This window comes from Schistocerca gregaria, chromosome X (assembly GCF_023897955.1).
Source record: "Schistocerca gregaria isolate iqSchGreg1 chromosome X, iqSchGreg1.2, whole genome shotgun sequence".
NCBI lineage: Eukaryota > Metazoa > Arthropoda > Insecta > Orthoptera > Acrididae > Schistocerca > Schistocerca gregaria.
Window position 1 is genome coordinate 189,590,007 of NC_064931.1, and position 26,457 is coordinate 189,616,463.

General features: G+C 41.5%; 1 protein-coding gene across 1 annotated transcript in view; it reads left to right on the plus strand.

The window, feature by feature from the left end:
• The first annotated feature begins 2,485 nt into the window (after positions 1-2,485).
• The window catches only part of LOC126298379 (inhibitor of growth protein 3-like), a 76,723-nt gene continuing 52,751 nt past the window's right edge, over positions 2,486-26,457 (plus strand). The window contains exon 1 of the mRNA XM_049989687.1: positions 2,486-2,548. Within this exon, the coding sequence (XP_049845644.1) occupies positions 2,494-2,548 (55 nt within the window). The 5' untranslated portion in view covers positions 2,486-2,493. The remainder of the gene's footprint in view (positions 2,549-26,457) is intronic.

Consider the following 26,457-nt stretch of genomic DNA (forward strand, 5'->3'; position numbering starts at 1 on the left):
ATATTTGAGACAGGAGAAATACCCTCAGACTTCAAGAACAATTGAATGTGGGTTGCAGTAGTTATTCAAAGATGAGACTTGCATAGGATAGAATGGTGTGAAGAGCAGCATCAAACCAGTCTTTGCACTGAAGATCCCCACAACATGTTATTTCAACCTTGTGACTTGCTGGCTTACCAACAATGTGAGTTGGAACAAGGAACATTTTAGTTATAAATAAGTTATCTACAATCAGAGGTATTAGTCTTAAGCTTTGTGCTTCATTTACAACATATGCAACACATTTATTATTAAAGTTTTTTGATATCCAAATAGCCAATGAATGTATGTGGTGGATTATTGCATATATTGTAATTCATTATCTGTTTAGTTTCTGCATTATCTTTAACTGATAGGTGATGTATTTAATACTGTCCTTGCAAAAAGTTTGTTAATAGGGCACTTGAAAATGACCATGACCAAAAGTTTGAAATAGTGCATAAATAAACTGAAACTTAAAGCTAAAAGTGGCATGGGATCACATAAGGTTTCTCATAGTTTATAAACCCCATACAAAATGTCAACTGATGTTTGATCCTTCTTTCTGTAGTCTTGTGCTGTAATCACTTCTAAAGCCAGCTAGTTATTTTCCCTGATTTAAATGTAAGTTTTCTTGTAGACAATTAGTATTTTGGTAAAAATCTTGCATAACACTGACAAAAGGCAAATTGGCCTGTTGTCCTTCACATCATCTCTGTTCCCCTTCTTTTGGATTACAATAAATATAGTGTGTTCCAACTATCTGGTATCATTCTCTTAAACAAATGTGATATGAATAACTATGTATGTTTGACTTTCATCACCTCTTGCCATGCTTCTATCATTTTTTTCTGTTAGCCCACTGTTGCCAAACACTTTTCCTCGGTTCATGTACTGAATTGGATTCCCTACTTCCTCAGGTTGTCCTTCTGCTGTGTACTCATCCTCACAGAGTATTATCTGAGCGGTTTCTTTTCCTTCGGTGCCCTAAATAAATTTTTTCAAGATCTCCTCAGACACCTTTATCATGGTCTCCCAGAAGGTCATAACAGTGCCATCTGACATCTTGATAGATGGGATATCATGTCTACCAAGCACAAGTGCCTACTTGTTTTCTTCATGCTTTGGTTTTACTCAGTTGTCTCAGTTATAATCTTCTCATTATACTTTCTGACTTTTTCTTATTAATGTTTGGATTATTTGTATTTAAGTTAGTTATTTACTTTTAATCGTTCTCTGTTCTTAAACAGCTATCTTGTGTTCTCTAAAATTCTGTTTGTTTCTCTTTGCTGATGCAACAACTCTCCCTGTTTCCGATATAATATTTGTGAAAGGACCATTTCTCTTATTTATCTGTACAATTGCTTTTTTCTCTAGAGCTTTAAAGCTGTTCGTATTCTTCTTCTCTTATAATTAATTTATTTAAGCAGTTAAACTGGATTTATGTTTAATGAGTAATGTTTCTTTGTAACTTAGTGTCCAGTGCGATTCTGCATCTAAGTACTGACACATCCTGTGTGATTTGTGTGTTGCTTGACAGCACATTGTCAGTCTCATTTTAAATTCCATTTGGTCCTTACCATGTCCATTTTCTGCTTGAACCCAGTATGTTGTCCTCGATGGTGAGTGTTCATCGGAGGTGAGGGTATCATCTGGAGTGCCCCAGGAAAGTATGGTAGGTCCGCTGTTGTTTTCTATCTACATAAATGATCTTTTGGATAGGGTAGATAGCAATGTGCGGCTGTTTGCTGATGATGCTGTGGTGTACGGGAAGTTGTCGCCATAGAGTGACCGTACGAGGATAAAAGATGACTTGGACAGGATTTGTGATTGGTGTAAAGAATGGCAGCTAACTCTAAATATAGATAAATGAAAATGAATGCAGATGAATAGGAAAAAGAATCCCATAATGTTTGAATACTCCATTAGTAGTGTAGCACTTGACACACTCACGCCGATTAAATATTTGGGCGTAACATTGCAGAGTGGGACAAGCATGTAATGGCAGTTGTGAGAAAGACGGATAGTCATCTTCAGTTCATTGGTAGAATTTTGGGAAGATGTGGTTCATCTGTAAAGGAGACTGCTTATAAAACACTAATACGGTCTATTCTTGAGTACTGCTCAAGCGTTTGGTATCCCTATCAGGTCGGATTGAGGGAGGACATAGAAGCAATTCAGAGGCGGGCTGCTAGATTTGTTACTGGTAGGTTTGATCATCACGCGAGTGTTACGGAAATGCTTCAGGAACTCGGGTGGGAGTCTCTGGAGGAAAGGAGGCGTTCTTTTTGCGAATCGCTACTGAGGAAATTGAGAGAACCATCATTTGAGGCTGACTGCAGTACAATTTTACTGCCACCAACTTATATTTCGTGGAAAGACAACAAAGATAAGATAAGAGAGATTAGGGCTCGTACAGAGGCATATAGGCAGTCATTTTTCCCTCGTTCTGTTTGAGTGGAACACAGAGAGAAGATGCTAGATGTGGTACGAAGTACCCTCCACCACGCACCGTATGGTGGATTGCGAAGTACGTGTGTAGATGTAGATGTAGAAGTTTTCTTGAAAAATGTCTTTCAGATGTACATGGGCTTCTTTTCAGCAAAATTGCATCAGCATCTGTCTTCTATTGTTCATGGTATCGAAACAGAAGTTCTGTATTGAAGAATAATTTTTCTGTCTTCTTCTCACTTTTGCTTTAAAGCCACCTGTTGTCTTACAGTATGAATCACTATTGTTTAACAGTTCTTGTAACTCATAAAGATATAAATCATCATCAGTGTGTGAGGTCTTAGAACTTAGATTTTTCTATTTACAATGAGTTTCTTGTATTTTTAATGCTATTCGTGCTGTACTGTCAGAATTGTTTCAGTGTCAACCATTCAAACTTTCGAATTTCTTGCCAATGGTAGAGCCTACTATTGAGGTCTTATTTAGTCCTCTTCATTTCTTATACCTTTGTTATCCCAATGATACCCCACTCGATGTCACTTATTTCACTCCAGTTCCAATAGCTTATCTTGTGTTGTAAATGCTCTTCAGTTTTTTGTCTCTAGTGTGGTAGAGGCAGTTTACTTTTTATGAGTCATGATATTTAATTTTAACTTAACTTGACATAGCAAGGTGTGGGTGCAAAAGTTGTTGGAATTCCCTGTGTTATGAATATACTGCTAGAGTTCCTTCAGTCCACCACTTCTGATACACTTTAAACCAGATTGAGACACCAACATCTCAGGAACTCAGATATAACAATAGGGCCTTTGACAGCCCTATCTATGGTACATTAGTCTGCAAGACCGCCAGAATTTAGTAAAACAAATGTCAAGTTTTAAACCTTCACAAAACATATCTCACAGCAGTTTCAGACAATTTTAAATTGCTTTTAATTATCAGTGATGGATATCCACATGACCAGTTTGTGTGATAAACAGATGCCAGAAAATTGTTCTACAGTATAGTTAGTCAATGTTAGTCATTTAGACACTCCGGTTTTTACTGCAGAAATAATGTGAGCTGTATGTAAAGTTTCAGACATCTTGTCCTCATGTTGTCTCTGATTTATGTTGGGGAGCTGCCTTTCTATTTATGGTCACCAAATTTAAGTTTGGGTCACTGTCACATAGGGCTGTGCTGTTAACGGTTAATATGAATAGGATGTGGCGTGATGGTGATGGAATGTTGTGACACACACTTTGTGCGGTTCTGCGGGGACCTATGTGGCTTGTGAGGCCCTACCAGTTGTTGTGCCACTGCTGGCATAACACTCAGATGCTTGTGAACATTTAATCCTTTCTGGCCAGAAGGTCAGTTCTGCAATAATGTGGCACCCCATGGAGAGATCATAACCATTGAAAATGGCACTCGGTAACAAATTGGGGTGGGTCAAGTTTGGTAATCATATGCCTTTATAGACCACCTGCATCACGAGCTGTAGGGCACAGTGCGTCAGAAGTAACTTAGAGAATATCATGAGTAAGGTTCCTGATCATGCTGTTGTGATAGGGAGAGACTTCAATTTGCCATCTATAGAAAAGGAGACCAACACAATTAAAACTGATACCAGAGAAATGGGTTCATGTTAGATTGTTCTGAATGTCTTTACTGAAAATACTTCAAGCAAACAGTTAAAGAATCAATGCAAGAAGGCAATCTCTTAGATCTCTTAGCAATTAACAAACTCAAACTTTTCAAATCAGTTACACTGAGAAGATAATTGCTGATCATAAGGCTGTGAGAGCTTCAGTGACTATGGTTATTACAAGATATGTTAAAAAAAGATAGGAAAACAGTTTTGGGTAACAAGAGTGACAAGAGAAATAACAGAGTAAGTAAGTACTCATCATCAGATATTCAGGTTTAAGGATGAAGATGTGGAGCACAAATGGTAAGAACAGAAAATCAGTGTACAATATGCCATAGACAAGTATGTGCTGAGCAAGGCTATGAGGGATAGAAAGGACCAACTGTAGATAAATAGCCATGTTAAAAAGTTGCTTCAAAAGCAAAGAGAATGTCATCTCCGATTGAAGTGAAGTCAAAGCCTGGTAGACAAACATAAACTGAATGGAATCAAAATGAGCGTGAGTAGATTATTGTGAGATGCATTCAATGAAACTGAAAGTAAAATTTTTCCACATGATCAGTCTAAAAAATCCAAGAAGTTTTCTCTTATTTAAAATCAGTAAGCAGATCAAAATCATCTATTCAATCTCTCTGACCATACTGGTACCGCAACAGAAGATGACAGAGAGAGAGTATCTGCCATATTAATCCTCCTTAGTGAGGATCGCAGACATGAGAAATAGCCAAATGAGTTGTCCATGATTAACTTGCTCATGTGACTGTTGTTACGTTCCAGTTCAAAGTGGCACATGTTGATACCTCGTGGGGCAGGCATGGAAAATGATTATGGAAAATGCTTTAGAGGGCAGCTGCAACAGGTTGCTATTAGGGTCATTGAATTTATTGATATTGAGGAGGAGAAAACAGTGACATTGCTGATGGAAAAGATGACAAAATGTGCAAGCAAAATGTTGAGTAAGTCAGTGGTGTGCAAATTACAGCAAGAGGCAATGATGCCGAGCAGAGTTGGATTTAAGTAATTACTCAAAGAGGAAAGACCAAAGTCACATAGTAAAGATTTCATTGGCAGTATGGAAAAATGTATTACTAGGCAGCATGTTCTGCAGTGTTTTGAACTATGTAAGGAAATACACTGTTCAAAAGAATTAGGGGAATATATGAATCAGTGTCCAGTAGGTTAAATCTATTTTGATGCAGTCAGTACCTGTGGTCTTAATGATTGGCTTGAGATGTTTGCTTTCAATGTGTACAATTGAAAATCATTCACCACCTATTGACTGTGTCGCGCGTAACAGTGTTAGGTGACCCCTCAGAAGGAACCGAGTACTGGTGTCCCAGTGTTTTCTTTCTTGTAAGGTACACAGATGACAGTTGTCATTTGTGGCCATTGTATTCAGCCAAGCACATTGAGTGCAACATATTAATGCAATGCAGGTTGCAAGAGTAGTCAGTTTGATCCAAAAAAGATATACTTTCCTTTGTACTGCTTTAGATTCCAATGTTCGTCCGTCATTTGTAGTTTGTGGACACACTACAGGGAAACATGCCAGTACACTAGGTGAGTTGGACAAAGTCACTGTACAACCTAACATAAAGACCGATGGGAATGGATACTACAGGATGACCTACGTAGACTTAAATGAAGCATGTCACATAGGTGTCAGGCAGTGATAAATGCTCATGGAGGGAATAAATGTTATTGAAGCTCTCAAAGTCCAGTGAAAAGTACCCAGGATGACTGGATGAATGATTGTTTCCACTTTGTTTTTGACACTTGTTGGATATTTCTCTTCTTTTTATGTAAATGATCAAGGATTTAATGATGTTTTGTTGTGTACTTAATTTGTGAAAGATAAAAGTTTAATGTGGTAAAAGACCAAGTTCTCAGTTATTGCTCAATGGAGCATGGCAGGAACCCAGACCAGAGTCATATTCCCATAATTCTTTTAAGCAGTGTATGAACCTTGTGAAAACATCACATTTCTATTACACAGAACTGGACTTCTCCAAGAAGTCAATGCAAATAAAATTTGTCACAGTGATAGTGTGTGAGAAGTATTGTCATAGTATACTCTGTTACTGCCTCTACTTCTCGTTTCTTGGGAGTAAACATGGAGGTGCTGCCAACCTGGCCAAGTCTTCAGTTTACTTCGCCAGGTATTGATTGCCTTAAGAATTAATTAAATTTCCTGAAGATTCTTGGAATGAATAACTGTCTGTCTTTTGCTTTTCCTACAAATTGTTTTACATGTACAGTTAAACCAAAATGGGTCATGTATTATTTGATTTAGGTCTAGTTCCAGTTGTCAGATGTGAGCATATTCAGATTTTCATTGCCCTGATGACAACACGTTGAAGACTTAAATTATTGAAACTTCCTGGCAGATTAAAACTGTGTGCCCGATCGAGACTCGAACTTGGGACCTTTGCCTTTCGCGGGCAAGTGCTCTACCATCTGAGCTACAGATGCGGGACTCACACCCGGTCCTCACAGCTTTACTTCTGCCAGTACCTCGTCTCCTACCTTCCAAACTTTACAGAAGGTTCGCAGGAGAGCTTCTTTAAAGTTTGGAAGGTAGGAGACGAGGTACTGGCAAAAGCAAAGCTGTGAGGATCGGGCGTGAGTCGTGCATCGGTAGCTCAGATGGGAGAGCACTTGCCCGCGGAAGGCAAAGCTCCCAAGTTCGAGTCTCGGTCAGGCACACAGTTTTAATCTGGCAGGAAGTTTCATATCAGCGCACACTCTGATGCAGAGTGAAAATCTCATACTTAAAGTATTGTTCAACACCATTATCAGTGTAAAGACTTTGTGTTGTTGATGGTACAGAGTGATGCTTTAAAACTTTAATATTTTACCCCCAGAGTAATGGATATCTGATGATACTCACAGCTGTTGAGTGAGGGAAACTATTTGTCAATCAACCAGTACAGGAACTGTGGTGGTTTATCTGTTTATTAATTACAACTGTCACAATGTCCCCTATAGCCCTGTGTTGTTAATACTATACTTTCCTTGGTGATTCCAAATTCAATATAGTTTCCACTGATTGAGCACTAATTATTTACTCATTCAGTAATGGTTATTTATGTGTACGTACATGTCATACAGTAAATTTCTGTACATAGAGGATCAAATGTCACATTCAGTATCTAGTTTTGAGCATTCTAGCCTTTCCTGTACTGCTATTATCTTACTTTTTCACTATGTTACTACTTGACCGAATTTGTTATATTAAACATCAACATTATATCTAGTAAAGTGATTAAAACACTGAACTCGTATTCAGGAGAGCAGGTGTTCAAATCTCTGCCCAACTACCTATATTTATTTTCATAAATCACTGAAGATGAATTCTGAGATTGATTCTTTCTAAAGATCATAGTAGATTTGCTGTGCTATGTTTGCTTGCTACAAGCCTGTGCTCATTTTCCTGTAATTTGATCTTTGACAAATCATTATGCTGTAATATTCTCTCCTGTGTGCTAATTTTCTTGTCTATCAGAACCTCCCAGTTGATTGCTTCTTGTGCCAAGTACCACAAAATCTCTCATAGATTTATTCTTTTAATCTGTTATTTTCCTGTAAGTCTACATGACTGCAGGAACTCCAGGATCTATTCTAGTGTGCATCTCCTAAGTTTGTTATGCAGTGTCTTTCTTCGCTGTGTTTCAACTTTTCATATATTATCATCATTTCTGTGAAGTTCTTCCTGCAGTTCTGCAGGGTTGTTCAATATTGTGTACCATTTGTTAAAGCTAAGGTGATTTGTCATTGCATCCATAGTTTGTTCTCCTGAATTACCACGGTTTTATTTATTTCAAGAACCATCTCGTGGTGCTCTTTGAACAACACACGTACACAGCGAGCTGTGTGACCCCTTGTATTGTCCTGTTGGTATATGCCATCATGCCAAGGAGAAACTAACTACATGTAGGAATGGACATAGTCCCCTACGAAAGATGGATAATTGTGTTGATCCTCTGTACCTTACAAAATGACAAGATCACCCTGGGAATGCCACATGCCCAGGCCATAACCCTCTCTCCTCTGGCCTTGACCCTTCTGAAAGTTGTTGCAGGGTGTTTACTTTTGGGTGTTTCGCGCTGTACGTGCCAACGCCTATCAGTCATCTGAAAAGGTCCCTTGTTGCCATTCAATGGACATCTAGTTTGCAATGCTCAGGGAATTATATCAGCCAAATTTATATAGTGCCCGTAATGTCTGATATCCTGTTTGTGCAGCAAAACAACTGAAAAATGGCAGAATTAAAGGAGATATAAAATGCACATGGAGAGAAATAAGTTTCCTGCATTGGTTGTTATCATTTACATTTTATTTCTATTTTGCATACTATGAAGTTACAGCCATGTAGCCTCTCTTCAGTAAAATTTTGTAGTATGCAGAATAAAGTTAAAATCAAAATGAATAACACCCAATGCTAGAAACATACTTCTTTCAAGAAGTTATCATGGCTGTGTACGCTGTTGCAACTAAGTATAAAATACAGACTGGCACTAGCAAACAAAAGTGTTTATGAAATAGAAAAATGTTTTAACATCCTAATAAAAACTAAAGTGTTAGGAAGTGTTTTGTGAAAGTGTTGTGTAAAGTGTAACCAGATATGGATATGAAATGTAGATGATAAACAGTACAAGACTAAAAAATATTAAAGCTTTTAAAATGAGGTAGTATGTAAAAATGGTGAAGATAAGATGAATATATATATATGATCACCAATGAAGAAGCATGATATTGAATTGGGGGAGAAAAAACATGAGTGAAGGAAGGGATTGTTCAATAGGTCACATCCTGAGGCATCAAGGAGTACTAATCAACTATGGGAAGTGTGAGGAGGATGAAAACTGTAGACAGGGACAAAGGCTGAACTACAGGAAGTAGGTGCAAATGAATACAGGTTGCAGTTGTGCAGGATTCAGTGGCATAAAGAGCAGCATCAAACCAGCCTTGCACTGGGGACCACAACTACTATTAATAATTTAGCTGTTGTGTGCTCTAATCTCAAAACATCTAACCATATTTGCCAATTATAAGAAAGCCATTTGATTTTAAGTGGGAAGTTTTTGCCCCTGCCCCCCACCCCCTTCCCCTTTCAACCCACACTCACCAAGTTGTTTTGGTGACAATGAGACTTAATTTGCTGTACATCTTAAAAGCACTTTTTAAGAGATTTAAATGCATTGTAGTGACTGGTATATGAATTTCAATTTATTACATGACCAGCTATATATCTATAGTACTAAATTGCTAACCTGGTGCATAGTCACATAATCCCCATTGCAGGTTGCCAATCTGATGACTTTCAGGGGCAACAAAAATTAGATTTTTAGTATTTCATACAGTTAATGACTGAATTCACAAATTCAAAATGTGGCCATAATCTACTCATTAAGAGCTATAATACTGTATTAAAGATTCAACACAATAAGCCAAGTATTACAGTTAAAAATTGTAAATATGTCTTGAAGCAACATAACACACGGCACACAAATTACCCAGTATACAGAGTGTGATTCAGAAGTTTCATGACTGATTCATTTCTGAGTAGGGAAGTGCATGTGGACCAGTTCCGCTGGGTGGGGGAAGTAGTGGGGGGTCTCAGGGCATGAACTGATGCTCCGGCATTGCCTCCGGAATCCTGGAGAGTGCACATCGCTTGCAGTGTGAGTGGGTGTCATTGACCTCAATCGAAAAGTGGGAAAATTTGTTTGATGGTAAAGGAGTGATTGACACAGAGTTTGACAGAGTGGACAGACTGTCACAGGTGACTTTTACGCTGGAGTGCTCTGCCGCTTGAGGGATCAATTCTGCCGTGTCCGCTCGGCAATTGGATTCTCCACCATGACAATGAGCCTGCTCACACGTTGCGTGCCACTGCCGAAGTTTTGGTCAAGTTCAATGTGACAACACTGCCACAGCCACAGTACAGCCCTGACTTGGCTCCAAGTGACTTTTTCCTCTTCCTCCGAATCAAGGGAAGCAATTCGACTCCATCGATGCCATCCATCAGGATTCGACGAGAGCCCTTGACACCATGATGTCCAAGGCCTTCCAGAAGGACTACGAACCGTGGAAGATGCACTGGGAGCGTCGTGTTGATGCTGAAGGATCATATTTTGTAGAATTTTAGTCCGCTGTACTTAAATGCCCAATAAATTTCTAGTTCTGAGATAAGTCTTGAAACTTTTGAATCACAACCTGTATATTCATCTACTCTTTGAGAATGAGATCACGTAGTGAATTCCAACAAACTTTACACATAATTTATTACCATTACATGGCTCTTTTTGCCGACATACAAAATGAAGAAATTTAAAAATTTTATTGCTTGCTACATTTTAACTGTTCATGCAGTAAAATTTCAGCATCAGGCATGATGTTTTAATGTATTACTTCTTTACTACTAATTCTGTTCACAACATACTTTGCCAACAGTATCCGCATATACCACTGCATGTTCCTGCCAGAATATACTATTGTACAACATATAGTTCAGGAGGTATGATGCCATAAATATTGAGATGCATGAAAAACTAGCTGTTGCTGAAAACAGAATACAAATTACCCAGACTGTAATCATCCAGTGTTTGATAATGGGAGCACAGAGCAACTTGCAAGAAACTTTAAACCAACTTCACACCTGGTTTCCGGTCTTTTCCAAACTTTTTGTCACTTACATTTTTAACATATAATATTTAATACATTAACTAATTTGTAAAGTAATCAGACATTTGAAGCTGTTTTATACATGATAGTACAAAAGTGTGTCCAAATTTATGTTTGCATAATGTGCTCACACATGAAAGATTTTCATGTTTTGCCTTCATAAAATGTTAGCCTGTAACCTCAATGACAGTATCAATCTGGAAAACAGTTGTAAATAACATTACAACAAATTTGCTCTCAACATAATACCATTATTTGATATGATCATTCAGTTGCCCTTCACATATTAGACGCTACATGAGAGGTATGAGAATTTCCTTGTATAAGTCAAACCAGTTGCAAGATGGCATTCCACCACTAGATGTTTCGAGGAACTGCAGCACAATGTTGTATCATCTTTGGTGCATACAGGTGTGAGCTGTAGTGGTGCATATCAGAACATGTTTCATTACTTCTGCAAATTGTGAAATGGATAATGTGTAGGAGCAACAGATTTGCATCAAATTTCATTTCAAGTTTAATGGAACTGCAGCTGAAATGCACCACATGCTGACAGAGGCATTTGGTGAAAGTGCACTGCATCAAGCTAGAACATTTTGAGTAGGTCAAGCATTTCAAGGAAAGTCGAGACTCTGTGGAAGATGACAAACATCTTGTCAACCGTCAACATCCACAAAATTGTAACAAATTTGGGCTGTTGTACTGTACATGTCAATGAATTGTAGTTGATGAACTAAACAAGATGAATTGGAGCAAAGTTTATCCCTTGCCTTCTCAGCATCGACCAACGAAACCTCAGGATTTAGACTTGCACTCAGCTGTGCAACAAAAAGAGTTAGACAGTGTCCAAAATTCTTATCCAGAGCTGTAACTGGTGGTGAATCTTGGGTCTATGGTTATGACCCTGAAACAAAGCAGCATTCATCAGAACAGAAAACGTCGTCTTCTCCAAGGCTGAAAGAAGCCCAACAAGTTTACAGCAACATGAAGTCAATGCTGATCAATTTTTTCAACATTCAGGGAATAGTGCATAAGGAGTTTGTTGCACCTCATCAGACTGCAAACGGGCAGTTTTGTTGTGGTGTTTTGAGGTTACTGAGGGAAAATGTTCAGTGTGAATCTTCAGAGTTGTGTAAGAAGGACTGGTTTGTGCACCATGACAGTACTCCCGCAAACACCTCTCTCATTGTGAAGGAATTCCTGGCCAGGAATAACATGGCAGTAGTCCTCCACCCTCCTTACTTGCCAGATGTAACCGCATATGATTTCTATGTGTTCCCAAAGATGAAAATCGTACAAAAAGGGTGGCATTTTGACTGAATTGAAGACATCCAGACAGAATCGCAGTGGGTCCTGAACACCCTTCACCCTGCAGACTTTGAGGAATGCTTTCAGAAATGAGAACAACATTGAGATCATTTCATACATGCCTGAGGTGACTACTTTGAAGCTGACTGAGAATGTTAGGATGTAAGTATAGTTTTCTGATTTTTACAATGAAATTCTTGGATGTTTTGGATAGCATCTTGTATATCTCAACTTGTATCACCAACTATGGCTTTTTATTATTATTGTAGAGTTATTCCAAGACAGTTGAAAGTTCTGTTACATCTTAACACTTTTTGTTCCTTTGTGTATTGACAGATGAACACAGCTCGGCTCATCAAATCTTCATAGTGTATAGTGTCATATTCAGGTCTACCTGGTGTTTTTTTTTCTTCATGTTAATACTTCAGTGTAAATTGTACAAATGTTATGTTCCATAACCATAAAATGACCCTATGTATTTTTTACTATGCAAAGTACAGTAATATGCTGTTGGTTATGTCAAAGTCACAACATTTATGGCATAGTTAAAATAACTTGCAACTTTTGACAATTCTTTGTGGAGCACGTAGAGAGGGGCATTGTTGTCTGAACATTTCGTGCCATACTTACAGTTGGTATGTGGTCATTAACTGCCTGTCAGAAAGCATTGTTAACGATTAAAGAAATGACAGTACAGAACAGGATATTTGTGTCAATATATTATAAACTGACACTCTTAAGTTTTTTATAAGTGTTCAGCGAGTTGTATTTCCATGTGCCTTTCTTTGAGCATCTCTGTCAGTTTACTTATGTTTTAATCCCAGGTACAGTATCTGTCCTCCATTGTCTTTAGGTGTGTGGGATAGAGTGTAGAGTGATTGTGTGGGTCAATGCGAGTGAGGTGGGAGTGAGTGAATGGGTGTAATTTTTTAGGTTTGCTCCGCAATTTGTGAGAACAATTTTAGCCCCCCCCCCCCCCCCCCCCCCGCCCACACACACACACAAAATATATGACATGGCCCATAGTAGTGCTTTAGTGACTTTTCTGGTAGCCCCACATTCCGCACAGGCATAAAAATCCATACTAAGTTTCCCAGGCTGTATCTTGCTCCCCGATACTTGGTGTTCCTGTGCTCTCGGTCTTTCTCCTGGGCTTGTAGAGTCTGTGTATGAGCCGAGCCGTTGCTTCTTCAATCCTGGCGAGGAGGTTTTTCATGTAGTCATACTGTTACTTAATTGAAATGAGAGTAGTGTCTCCACTGCCATTTCCATCTCACACCCATGCAGCAGGAAGAACGGTATAAACTGTGAAGTGTCTTGCCTTACTGTGTTGCAAGCAAATGTCAAGATGAGTATTGCATCCCAACCTCTCTGTTCAACATCCAAATATGTGATGAGCATATCCTCCATGAGGCCATTCGTCTGTGGATAGTAGGCAGCTGCCATCCTGTGGTTGATATCAAAGTGTGAAATTATGTTTGATACTAGTTTCTGCTGGAAAACTTTTCCATGATACAAGACCATTACACAGGGTGCCTCATGCTTAAAAATGCAGTCTTCTGAAAATGCAGGCTTCTGAAAATAACTTGGCAATTTTTGGAGCTTTGACAGTTAGGACGGCTTTGGTGACTGAATAATGAGTGGGGTAGTCACTGCCAATTCAACAAATACAAAAGTCAGTTGTCAGCTGCATAAGAAAACCTTGAGATACTCTGCATTTTATATTTTTTGAGATATTTTGTGGCTGCTGAACTACAGCGTTGAAAAAAAAATGACCATTACTACTGTATCTATTGATTCCCATTTGTCAACTTTAGGAACCTGTTCCCTCACTCCTCTCCCCAAGAGGTTGTTTCCATTTTGATGGAATGGTGCAGCTGAAAGTTGGATTGATACCAGATGCTTTGGAGGAAATTCTGGCACACAGTTCCATTGGTGGAATTCTTACAGTGACTAACATAGTGTGTTAACAGATCAGCAGAGACCTTGCCAGTAATACCTAGAGTTTTGACAAATGTTCCATGACTAGATGTTGGATCATTGTGGAAGTGCTTCGCAATAGCTGGCCATAGATGAGCTGGGATGACAAGCAACCATTAGGATCATAGTTCCTGTTATGAAGTGCTCTGGTTTTTTAATTGGAATTCTCCTTGGGCCGGTTCCTCCTCCATGAAGGCTACTATGATTTTCAGTAATGATGGATCTTCCCACTGTTCAGCAACAATATTAATGCAATGATGACTGAGATTTCATCTACACTGTCGTGTTCCACCAAAGGATTCCTAAGAGGCAGTAGGCATCCTTTTGTTTATGTTTGCCTTCTTGTCCCACTGTGACTTTGTACTACTGAAGCTTCGAGGTCCATCCCACCAGTCGACCGTATGGGTCATTTTAGCTAGTCAGCTGGCATATAGAATGGTGGTCTGTCACAGTGGTGAATGTTTTGCCAAATAAATATGGCTAGAATTTGTTGATGGCCCAAACAACTGCGAGGTATTCATTTTTGGTTGTAGAATAGCTCATCATCGACTTGGAGAGTACTCTGCAAGCATAAGCTATCAGGTTTCCAGTACCTTCTGGAATTTGCTCTAGAATGGCACCTATCCCAGAACCCCTAGTGTTCGTGTGAAGTTGTGTTTTAACTTTCTTGTCACCAGTACCAGGACTGGACAAGATGCTAACATCAGCTCAAGGACAAGGAAAGATCTTTCTTACAATTTGTTTGAGGAAAGTTCATCTCCCTACAGTAGTTCTTGCAAGAGACATACCTTGGTACAGAAATCCTTTACAAATTTCCAGCAGTACGAGCACATTCTGAGAAAACTTCACACACACAATGAGTGTGCCAAGGAGTTGGAAAATCTGTAACTGCTTTTACTTTCCCTGAATTGGAACAGACTCAATCTCCAGGCCCCTGATGCCCTAAAACTTTTATTTCCTAAGCAGTAAAGAGGTCCATTTTTGGATCAGGTGGAGGCCTGCAGTCAGAACATATCACCATGATTGTCAGGCTGCCTAGATGTGCTTCAAATGCCTTTGAAAGAATAAAAATGTCATCAAGATTACAAAGACATGTTGTAAATTTTAGATGTCACAGCAGGTTGTCATTCATTCATTCAAAAGTGGCTGGAGTGTTACACAATCCAAAAGGAGTTTCTTTGAACTTGTACAGGTCATAGTTATGAAGGCAGTCTTTTCCTGGCCACCTTTGTCAACCTCGGTTTGCAGTAGCCTGTCTGCATATTCATACTTGAGAAATAAATGCTCCTTTCAGGTGTTCTAGGATGTCATCATGCGAAGCAATGCAGATACATCTTTTTTCTGATTTTGTTCAGTCATCAATATTTAATGCAGAAATGCCATGTACCATCCTTCTTCCCGAGGACAGGAGAAGAGCATGTACTCTCTGAAGGTTCAATGATGGCTTCTTGCAGCATCTTCTCAACTTCCTTTTGCATTATCCATCATTCAGCCTGTACACTGTATATGAGTGCTGGCTAATTGGTAGATGATACACAGTACTGATACGATGTTTTATTGTGGGCCATTTTGTATGTCTTTTCTCCACTCTGGATTAGAATTTATCCGAAAATTGACATAAAATGGCTATCATTCGCTAATGTTATTCCTTGCTTAGGCCCGTTCCTATGGACAGTTTGATAGTAACTTCTTCTCCAGCGTTGTGTGTAGTGGTAGTAGAGCATTGTTCTTTGTTGTTGACACTTTTGATCACAATGAAATCCTTTGTTTCCACTTAGATGTTGAGGCAGAATGTACAGTGGAAGGGTTTCCTATTACGGGCTCCTGGACCTCAGCTGTGTCACTACCGATCAGGTTCTTTGTCAAGTTGTTCACCTTGTTCAGCGTGGTAGGGTAAACAGGCCTTCTGGCAGGGCCTCTGATCCTTTGAGTAACTATTTTGCACACTGTCACTACCTTTCAGTATATGATGGTGGTGTTCTCTTAGCTACAGGTGGGCTGTCACATAAATCATGAGATTGTGCATCTTGTCGCAGCCTGCTCTCAGGGTGCTGCCCAACAGGCAGCAGTGCAGACAACATCTGCAGCATCTGTGGGAATGTGTCCATGTTGATTTTGCAGTATTCTTCCTAAACTATTACTGGTTATTTGTTGCAGATGCTTTTTCTGAATTTCCATATGTTTTTCACTGACCTTCATCATCAGCCGTGGCTATGGTTCAGCCATTCTACAAAATTATTTCTATTCAAAGACTGTCTTACCTGCTTGTGACAGATGTTGGTCCACAGTTTGTCTCTCGGGCCTCCCAAGATTTTGGCGCCCATCAAGGCATTTGCCACGTGACTGTTCTTCCTTTTCATCCCCAATCTAATGCCAAGGCAGAAAGTCTACTCTGAACATTCAAGGTTCAAATTGAGAAGTATGTTGCAGACCCCTCCACAGACTATGTGGGTATCCAGCGCAGATGCTACATGGTTGTCAACCAAGCACTCTCCTGTATCTGGTCAAGCCGTACCACCAACACTCATTGGCATGGTCCTTGCCCCGATTTGCTCTAGGCGCCTGGATTTGAGCTCACGGGTTCAGCAGCCAACTGAAGTGGATTCTGGCTATGATCCCCAGCTGCTGATGCCACCAGTGTGTGGTGTAACCCAGTGATGGGTTGGTGGCATACCACCATGACTCTGCTGCCACCACCTCCACTTCCTTCTTCAGCACTAGTTCCGGCCTTGTGGGGAATCCCTGCTGCAGCGGCAGACCCGTCGTCCTAATGGAAGTCACCACCTCCTGCCTCTCCAACAGGCTCCAACCACCCAGCCCCTGCTACTGGGCCTTCCTGCTATGCTTCGCTGCCAACCAGGATTCTGCTGTCTGCTGGGCCAGTGACTTCATGTCATTCATAATAACACTTGCATCCCATGCTTCCTCAACCGAGCATCAGGCACCTCCACCATCAACGCACTCCCACCATGTCGAGGGACGGATGTCAAGATGCCACCAGTGCTCTTGTCACCAGTCCTCTCTTATTTTGGTACTTCAAGGGGGAGCAGGTGCCACACATGTTCACAGCCATGCCGCTTCTGCCCACAGTCACCTTTTTCAGTCCAGAACCCCCATTCCACATCTGCCACAGCATGCAGCGTCTCCCACAGAGGCCATGGGTGTTATAACAGTCACCCAAATGCCTGCATCAGCTGAATGTCCTTACTCCAGTTGGAGAGGTGTGCTGTAACCCTGTACGTAATACTCATATATGTGGGGCTGGCCCACTATCCTTTGAATATTCCGCGAATGGCATCTGCACTGGCCGGCCAGTAGAGGCCATCTGCGATGGGCCACAGGACTTGTGCACACAGCACAGCATCCACCATGCCATCTACCAGAGCCCTCCTCTACATACACTGGTGCTCAAAATTAAAGCAAGAAATGAAAATTTTGCAAGGTTGCTTTATTTTGCCACAAAAAAGTATAAACAGGTGATAGCAAAGTAAAAACAATGTAAAGAACACAGAATGTAAAAAACTGCAACATACATAACAATAGACGAAAGCATCCTTTGTTTTTTCCAACTTAATACACTCCTGGAAATTGAAATAAGAACACCGTGAATTCATTGTCCCAGGAAGGGGAAACTTTATTGACACATTCCTGGGGTCAGATACATCACATGATCACACTGACTGAACCACAGGCATATAGACACAGGCAACAGAGCATGCACAATGTCGGCACTAGTACAGTATATATGCACCTTTCGCAGCAATGCAGGCTGCTATTCTCCCATGGAGACGATCGTAGAGATGCTGGATGTAGACCTGTGGAACGGCTTGCCATGCCATTTCCACCTGGCGCCTCAGTTGGACCAGCGTTCGTGCTGGACTTGCAGACCGCGTGAGACGACGCTTCATCCAGTCCCAAACATGCTCAATGGGGGACAGATCCGGAGATCTTGCTGGCCAGGGTAGTTGACTTACACCTTCTAGAGCACGTTGGGTGGCACGGGATACACGCAGACGTGCATTGTCCTGTTGGAACAGCAAGTTCCCTTGCCGGTCTAGGAATGGTAGAACGATGGGTTCGATGACGGTTTGGATGTACTGTGCACTATTCAGTGTCCCCTCGACGATCACCTGAGGTCTACGGCCAGTGTAGGAGATCGCTCCCCACACCATGATGCTGGTTGTTGGCCCTGTGTGCCTCGGTCGTATGCAGTCCTGATTGTGGCGCTCACCTGCACGGCGCCAAACACGCATACGACCATCATTGGCACCAAGGCAGAAGCGACTCTCATCGCTGAAGACGACACGTCTCCATTCGTCCCTCCATTCACGCCTGTCGCGACACCACTGGAGGCGGGCTGCACGATATTGGGGCGTGAGCGGAAGACGGCCTAACGGTGTGCGGGACTGTAGCCCAGCCTCATGGAGACGGTTGCGAATGGTCCTCGCCGATAGCACAGGAGCAACAGTGTCCCTAATTTGCTGGGAAGTGGCGGTGCGGTCCCCTACGGCACTGTGTAGGATCCTACGGTCTTGGCGTGCATCCGTGCGTCGCTGCGGTCCGGTCCCAGGTCGACGGGCACGTGCACCTTCCGCCGACCACTGGCGACAACATCGATGTACTGTGGAGACCTCATGCCCCACGTGTTGAGCAATTCGGCGGTACGTCCAACCGGCCTCCCGCATGCCCACTATAGGCCCTCGCTCAAAGTCCGTCAACTGCACATACGGTTCACGTCCACGCTGTCGCGGCATGCTACCAGTGTTAAAGACTGCGATGGAGCACCGTATGCCACGGCAAACTGGCTGACACTGGCGGCGGCGGTGCACAAATGCTGCGCAGCTAGCGCCATTCGACGGCCAACACCGCGGTTCCTGGTGTGTCCGCTGTGCCGTGCGTGTGATCATTGCTTGTACAGCCCTCTTGCAGTGTCCGGAGCAAGTATGGTGAGTCTGACAAACTGGTGTCAATGTGTTCTTTTTCCATTTCCAGGAGTGTAGATTTGCACACAAATTCCGAATACTGCTTAATGTGCTCACTATTGGGTGTGACCACCCCTGGCTGCCGTACAGGCCTGACAGCGACTGAGCATGCTTTGAGTAACGTCATCAATGTCATGCTGAGGCAATAATGCCCTTCCTACGGAGCTGCTCGCAAGCCTTGGAGAGTGGTTGGTGGATGTTGATGTGATGCAGCCTGTCTTCCTATGCATCCGAGGTATGCAATATGGGAATCAAATTGGGAGAGGAAGCAGGCCATGCCATGCGTGCGGTATCTTCGGTTTCCAAGAAAACATCAACCACTCGTGCTCTATGATGTCGAGCAATTATCATCCATCAATACGAAGTCTGGATGCACCGTACCTTGCAACAATCTTACATCACATCCCGAGTCCTCTTCATGATACCTGACAGCAGTTAAACCTTTCCGATTCACCCATATAGTTTCATGAAGAGCTGTTTGGTCAACATAATCCTGTCTACACTATTAGCGTTCTCCCTCGATATCGGTCTTTTTCCACAATGTTCAGGTCTCAAAATCATTTTCCACATTCACTTCAGATGCGAATCTGTCGAGAATCACTCTTCAGACAAAATTGGGACTCATCTGTTCGAATCTCCAGATGGCATGTTGTCGACTCCACTCTAGACATTCCCTGCTGTGAAAACATCAGAGACACACATACAGAAGGTCTCCAATAAAGGCCACTCTGTTGAAGCCTTCTTTACACCATTTGCCTTGATACTACATGCACAGGGGATGCTGCGAGGTCAGATGCCAGTTGCAGTGCAGTAGTAAGGCAGTACCATTGTGCCCTTACAAGCCAAATAACAGTCCTCTTTTTATGGTGTCACTCGTGGTTGGCCCTGCCCTGGTCTTCAGGATACAGTTTCAATCTCTTTTAAACTGTTGCCACATACGAGAAACTACAAAATGGTTCACGTTAAGCCATCGAACCACATGAGTTTGGGACTGTCCTGTTTCCATTCTTCTTATTGCCTTCCAACACAGAGAGTCTGGTGGATGTCTTTTCTGTGTCATACTGAACTGTTTGTGTCTATGTACACAACGATTTTGGGTGTGGGACTACCCGGCAAACACTACTCTCTTTGATAGATACCCTGACGTCATTGCTAGCATGTGTTGACAGTGTGTATGACTGTATTGTGAATCAGACACAGGATGGGGAAATAGTGATTTGTTGCTTTAATTTTGGACACCAGGGTAAATGCAGTGAAGTAGGCACTCACCCTCATATTGTGTTCATACCTACTGTCTATAATAATTATCCGCGCTGTTATGCCATGGTCGGTTGATGAATCCTGTCTCAATTTCCAACGTTTCGTCCCTGTCTGCGGAGGACATCTTCAAGGGGGCCTGTAGTTCGATGGAAGGTCCAACACACCCACTGGCTCGCTACTGACTGCTGCTGAATTCCATGCCAGTGCGTTCCCGCGCCGAGGATGATGTCATGTGTTTTGAAAATGTCAGTGCAATTGGCTGCTGTCCGCTGCAATCGATCGCCATTGCCATCACCCAGTGGTAGACAGGTGGTACACATCTTCAACAACATGGGCATCCATATATCCCTTAATTTCACACCCTCCTCCTTTCAACTGAAATTATTAGGCTGTTTGGCGATTTTGATTGCTTCTCTGTAGAGCCATTCATAATATCCACTTGTGGCCACTAGTACTTGCGTCTCCTCAAAACGAATATGGTGGTTACCTGGATGGAAAGCATGCACTGCAACAGCTGATCATTCCGTTTCTCCTCTTCGACAATTGCCCTTGTGCTCTTCCAAACATTTTGAAACAGTTCTTTTAGTGGTACCCACATAAACTTCTCCACAGTTTCTTAGGACTGATTTTAGACACCCGATTGAATTGGCTACTTCACCTTCGTCAGCTTAAGCGGAAGTGCTGGCAGCACCTCATGCCCTCTGCTGACTGAGCAACACCAACTGGGGTGCAGATTGCTCTACACTGCTGCAGCTCTACAGAGCCCTTGTTCAATCCCACCTTGACTATGGGAGTCGGGTTTACTGTTTGGCAGCGCCCTCAGCATTGCGTTTACTTGACTCAGTGCACCACTGTGGCATTCGCCTTGCAACTGGAGCTCGTAGAACAAGTCTGGTGACCAGTGTCCTGGTGGAGGCTACAGTCCCTCCATTGAAGGTTAGGCATGCACAACTGTTCGCCAGTTACGTTGTACACGTTCGTAGCTCTCCTGAATATCCGAATTACCATAACTTTTTCCCAACCACGGTGGTTCATCACCCACATCGGCAGTCCAGGTGAGGGCTTATGATTGCGGTTCATGTCTGGTCCCTTCCATCTGAACTGGAGTCTTTCCTGTTACCACCTCTCTTTGAGGGCCATTCACATACGTCTCCATGGTGTGCACGTAGGCCGCAGATTCTTCTGGACCTTTCACATGGCCCTAAGGACTCCGTTAACCCTGCGGCTCTCCGCTATCACGTCCTTTCGATTCTTGACATGTACCGGGGCGACGAAGTGGTTTACACCGATGGCTCGATGGCTGATGGTCATGTAGGATTTGCCTATGTTCATGGAGGACATATTGCATAGCATTCCTTGCCAGATGGTTGCAGTGTTTTCACTGCAGAGCTGGTGGCCGTATCTCGTGCTCTTGAGCACATCCGCTCATGCCCTGGCGAGTCATTTCTCCTGTGTACTGACTCCTTGAGCAGTCTACAAGCTATTGACCAGTGTTACCCTCGCCATCCTTTGATAGCGTCCATTCAGGAGTCAATCTATGCCCTGGAACAGTCCCCGTCATTCAGTGGTGTTTGTGTGGACTCCAGGACACGTCGGAATTGCAGGCAACAAACTTGCCGCCAGGCTGGCTAAACAGAGTACGTGGAAACCGCTTCTGGAGATGGGCATCTCTGAAACTGACCTGCATCCTGTCTTATGCAACATGCTTTTTTAGCTTTGAGAGACAGAATGGCATAAAAGTATGCACAACAAACTGTGTGTCATTAAGGAGACTATGAATGTGTGGAAGTCTTCCATGCAGTCCTCTCACAAGGAATCGGTTGTCCTCTGCTGGCTCCACATTGGCCGTACGTGGCTAACGCAGGGCTACTTCCTCTGTCGTGAGGACCCACCTCAGTGTTGCTGTGACTCACAAATGACGGTCATCCACCTCTTGCTGGACTGCCCCTTTTTAGCCACTGTGCTGCGGACTTTCAACTTTCCCGGTGCTCTACATTTGGCGTTGGTTGACAATGCCTCAACAGCGGCTTTAGTTCTAAATTTTATTCGTGAGAGTGTGTTTTTTCATTTTATCTAAGTCTTAGCGCATTTCCTTTGTCCTTCTGTATCCTCCTCCCTAGTTCTTTTAGTGTGGAGGTTTTAATGTGTTTCAGAGTGGCTGGCTTCTCCTTTTTATTCTCATGGTGAGCCAGCCATGGTAATCTGCTCTCTTTTTTTGATATCTTCTACATGTTTCTTGCATCTCTCTGTAGTTTTCTTGTCTGATTTTGTCCATTTTAGTGTTCGTTGCCCCTCTGTCATTCTTGTGGTTTTCTCCTTTCTTCCAGCTGTGTTCCGTATGTCTCGATTATTATACTCACACTTTTGTGGAATTATTTTAATCAGAACGAGGGACCAATGACCTAGCAGTTTGGTCCCTCCCCCCCTCTTTTAAACCAACCATCCAACCAACCTTTTTTTCCCAGTTGCATTTCCTCAATGCACTGGCACGACTTGAACGATTCCTCAGTTCTTTACTATAAGAAATTGGACATGTCTTCTGCAACTCCTTTCATCAGATGTAAGATTTTGCCATCTTCTGTCATACTTCGGTTCACAATGTGGCATAGAGCCAAAACATTCTGTATGTATGACTGTGTCATTTCCCCAGACACTGGACCCTGTTCTTCAATTGTTTTTCCACTAAGAGGAAGTGCCTCTGATTATCACCCAACACTTTCTTCAGTTCTGCTTGGAATTTATCCCAGCTATTTAGATTCTCATAGTTGTTCTTGAATGACTGCTGGTTCTGTGGTGTCTAAGTAAAAATATGCATTTGCTAAACATGTGACGTCATTCCACCTATTGCATTTGGCAATGTGATAAATTCTTTTAGCTATGTTGTTAGGTCCTGACCGGCATCTCTGGAGAACACTAAGTGGTGCTTGGTTTACAGTTGACTTAATGCTGGCTAGGAATACATTCCTATCCTGAATGTACGGACAGTGAGAACTTACTGCTTGTATCCCAAGTTCCTGTCCATGTAGGTGAATACTTTTACATTGCCTAATTGAAGCCACACTGATGTAGATGTTTTGATTCCTTGCATTTCCTATCGAACAGTGTCATGTTATAACCACACTAGAGTCCAAATTCAAAAGCAGCATTGTCAAAGAAGCACAACACGTAGAGCTGAAAGTGTACTTATTACGAACACCAACATGCAGCCAGAACTGAACTGACTTCCTGGACAGAGAGTGCAGCTATTTACATAAACATAGAATATTCCAGAATCCTGTTGGCTATACAAACAGAGAGTATTCTAGAATACACAAACAGAAGAAACTGCCAAAAAAGGTTAACACTAAATAACAAATAATGATGGTTGGTTGGATTTGATCTGACGATCTGCAACATGCCAACCAGCAACACTAACCACTTTGCTACGCTGCATGCACCACAGTTCGCAGCAATAAGTGTTCAGTCAGACTGAAATGAGCATACGTGTGGATGAAGCCTGATTTATCTATTCTCTTTTGTTGTAACCTGTTCATTAACATGTATGTGGGAGAGTTAACTAGTTTCATTAACTGTGCCTTATTACTACCAGTTTTAATATCCTCTGATGGCTCATCTCTCTTTTCCCAAAACAAATTATTTACTTTCCTCCACGGCATTGTATGACTATTATCTAACACAGTGGCATGGTGTGGAGAATTATCCATTATCATTGATGAATTATGAGGAAAATTTTGGTCCACAAAATTAGAAAACCCCTCATTGAAACCTGTAGCAGTCATTTCTTTTCTTGAACAAAACAACTATAATTAGTTTGAAAAGAACCATGTGGCAACCGAGAATGAAGGATAATTATTCTGCCACCCTTGCCTGTCAGTGTTCTTGTTGTTCCTTGGACTCTGCAGTTCTGTATCCCATTTGTAAGTGTGTGGCTTGTATTAATACACTCCTTATAAAGCTACACAGTGTTTTCAAACAAAATGCTCTTCAGACCACTATATCACTTTCGTCAATGATAAAAGTCTGGAATGAATCATTTTAATGCTAGAAACAAAATTAATGATAACCATTTCAAAAAGATGACTTAATGCCATTGAATACCTCTGTTCCTTCAAGTCTAAAAAGAGTTTGTTATATTAGAGCATTCCTTTCATTGGTAACAACCATTTACACATCTATGTATTACATCCTGCTGCAGTGCATCAATATGACATAAATTCTTTTGTACCTGGTGTTTCCATGGAAGAATGACCTGGTATTGATTCATTGTTCTTATCTTTCTTACTTTCCTTTTCCTTTCCAATTTTCAGCACCTTAAACTTATGAGTGTTGAAGGTGTAGGCTGTTCTGACACCACTCTTGTAACATGTCATCCACTGTTGGTCTCCATTCAAAGTACTCATGCACAGAGCACACACATTTGTGGCCATGTGCATGGATTGGAATTTCCCTTCCGACCCCTCTGGTGCAAATTTATTATTGGATGACCTCTTGCATGGCGACATATCACAATGTTACTGAAACAACACTAATACGAAAATAAAAATTCACATCATTTGAAAAATGCAGAACACTCCAGTGTTTGAAAACAATGCTTCACAATGATAGCTGAGGGACACAGAAGCCACTGATGTTTGACACCGTATGCCACTGTTTACTGATGATGTGGCAACAGGGTACATTTTACCGAAAGGCTTACTGGCAGAACCAAGAAGGGAAATTGTGAATGTTACCTGGGCAACACCAACATGTCCCCTCTACTGGGCCGAGCTTTCAAAAGCCACAAGTTGAGGTCATGCTGTACAGGTAGGAGATGTTTCTGTTGTGAACATCGAATCTATTGGAAGGATTACAGCACCATTAGCAGCTTCGTTTCAAAGTTTTCGTACCATGTGACTAGAAATTAGAGAGTTATGCCCTCTAAGTTCCTGATTTCATTGTACAAACATTTCAAATTAAATGACAAGCATGATTACTTTGCTTTCATGAGGAACCTCATGTAGAATTGCCGAACTAGCTGGTGAGAATGGCCTTATAAAATAATTAGTGACTTCTGCGAACGTGGCATGGCTAACACTAATTATCTGTGTCTGGGGGATTTGTGTGGCATAACGGTAATGAATTATGTGTACAAACCTTCCTTGTGACTCAGTCTACCTGTTAGTGAAACCTGTATCATAATCCCTACAGCAATCTCAGAAATTAGACAGAAAGATGTTGCAAGAACTTTAATTTATAATGTTTGATGATTATGATCTCTGCCATTCTCAAAGAGAAGTGTAAGTTTGCTTTTGCAATACATGTCATAGAACTGTCACATGATAATCTATAAAGAAGAGCTCTTACAATTGACATACATTGTGTAGCCACACAAGAGATCTGTGCAGAGAATCTAATTCACAGTAAGCCTAGCTGAATGTCATACCCTGTACTACCACAACACAATAGAAACAAGACTGCTTATATTATTAAGAAACAATTTTTATTGGCATCATGGTGCCTGATATTTTAATTTTGTGAACTGTGTCCTTGTATTATGACAAGTGTTGTAAGAACTGGTCAGATTACTAACAGTCGACACAGACATGTATATACAGTGAGTTAAGGAGACTTTAAGCATATGTGTGTTATTACCCATTATGTTCAGTTAGGTTCAGTTTAGCTCTACCTGTCTGTATTTATTTCTTCCATTACTCATAATATTTCTACATATCAAAGTGGTGATCATGAGGGGTTTGTCTGTGTAGCACATGCTACAGGCCCCAGGCTTTCAGGGGCACAGCTGCATTGCCTAGTTAAAAAAAAGAAGAAGTAGCAAACTTGATTTGAAAGTAATAATACTGTACAGGTTTATGTACCATCAAACGAGGTGATTTTGGATGGTTTTGTCATTATTTTGATTGTAACTCTCGTAAATATTGTTAGATTAAATTGATTGTTATGGAAGTGGTAGGGTATATGTTTAACAAATAAAATATCCCAGAACCAGAAAGTGTATGTGTAGGTATATTTATCTGAAGCAGTTAAATAAAGTGTCTAAAGTCACCCCATGGATTGTGGTGATTTCGGACACGTGGTTTTTTAAATCTCTGTCCGAAATTTCTGTATATAGAGGGTGAATTCGGACAGTTACTGGCTCTTTTT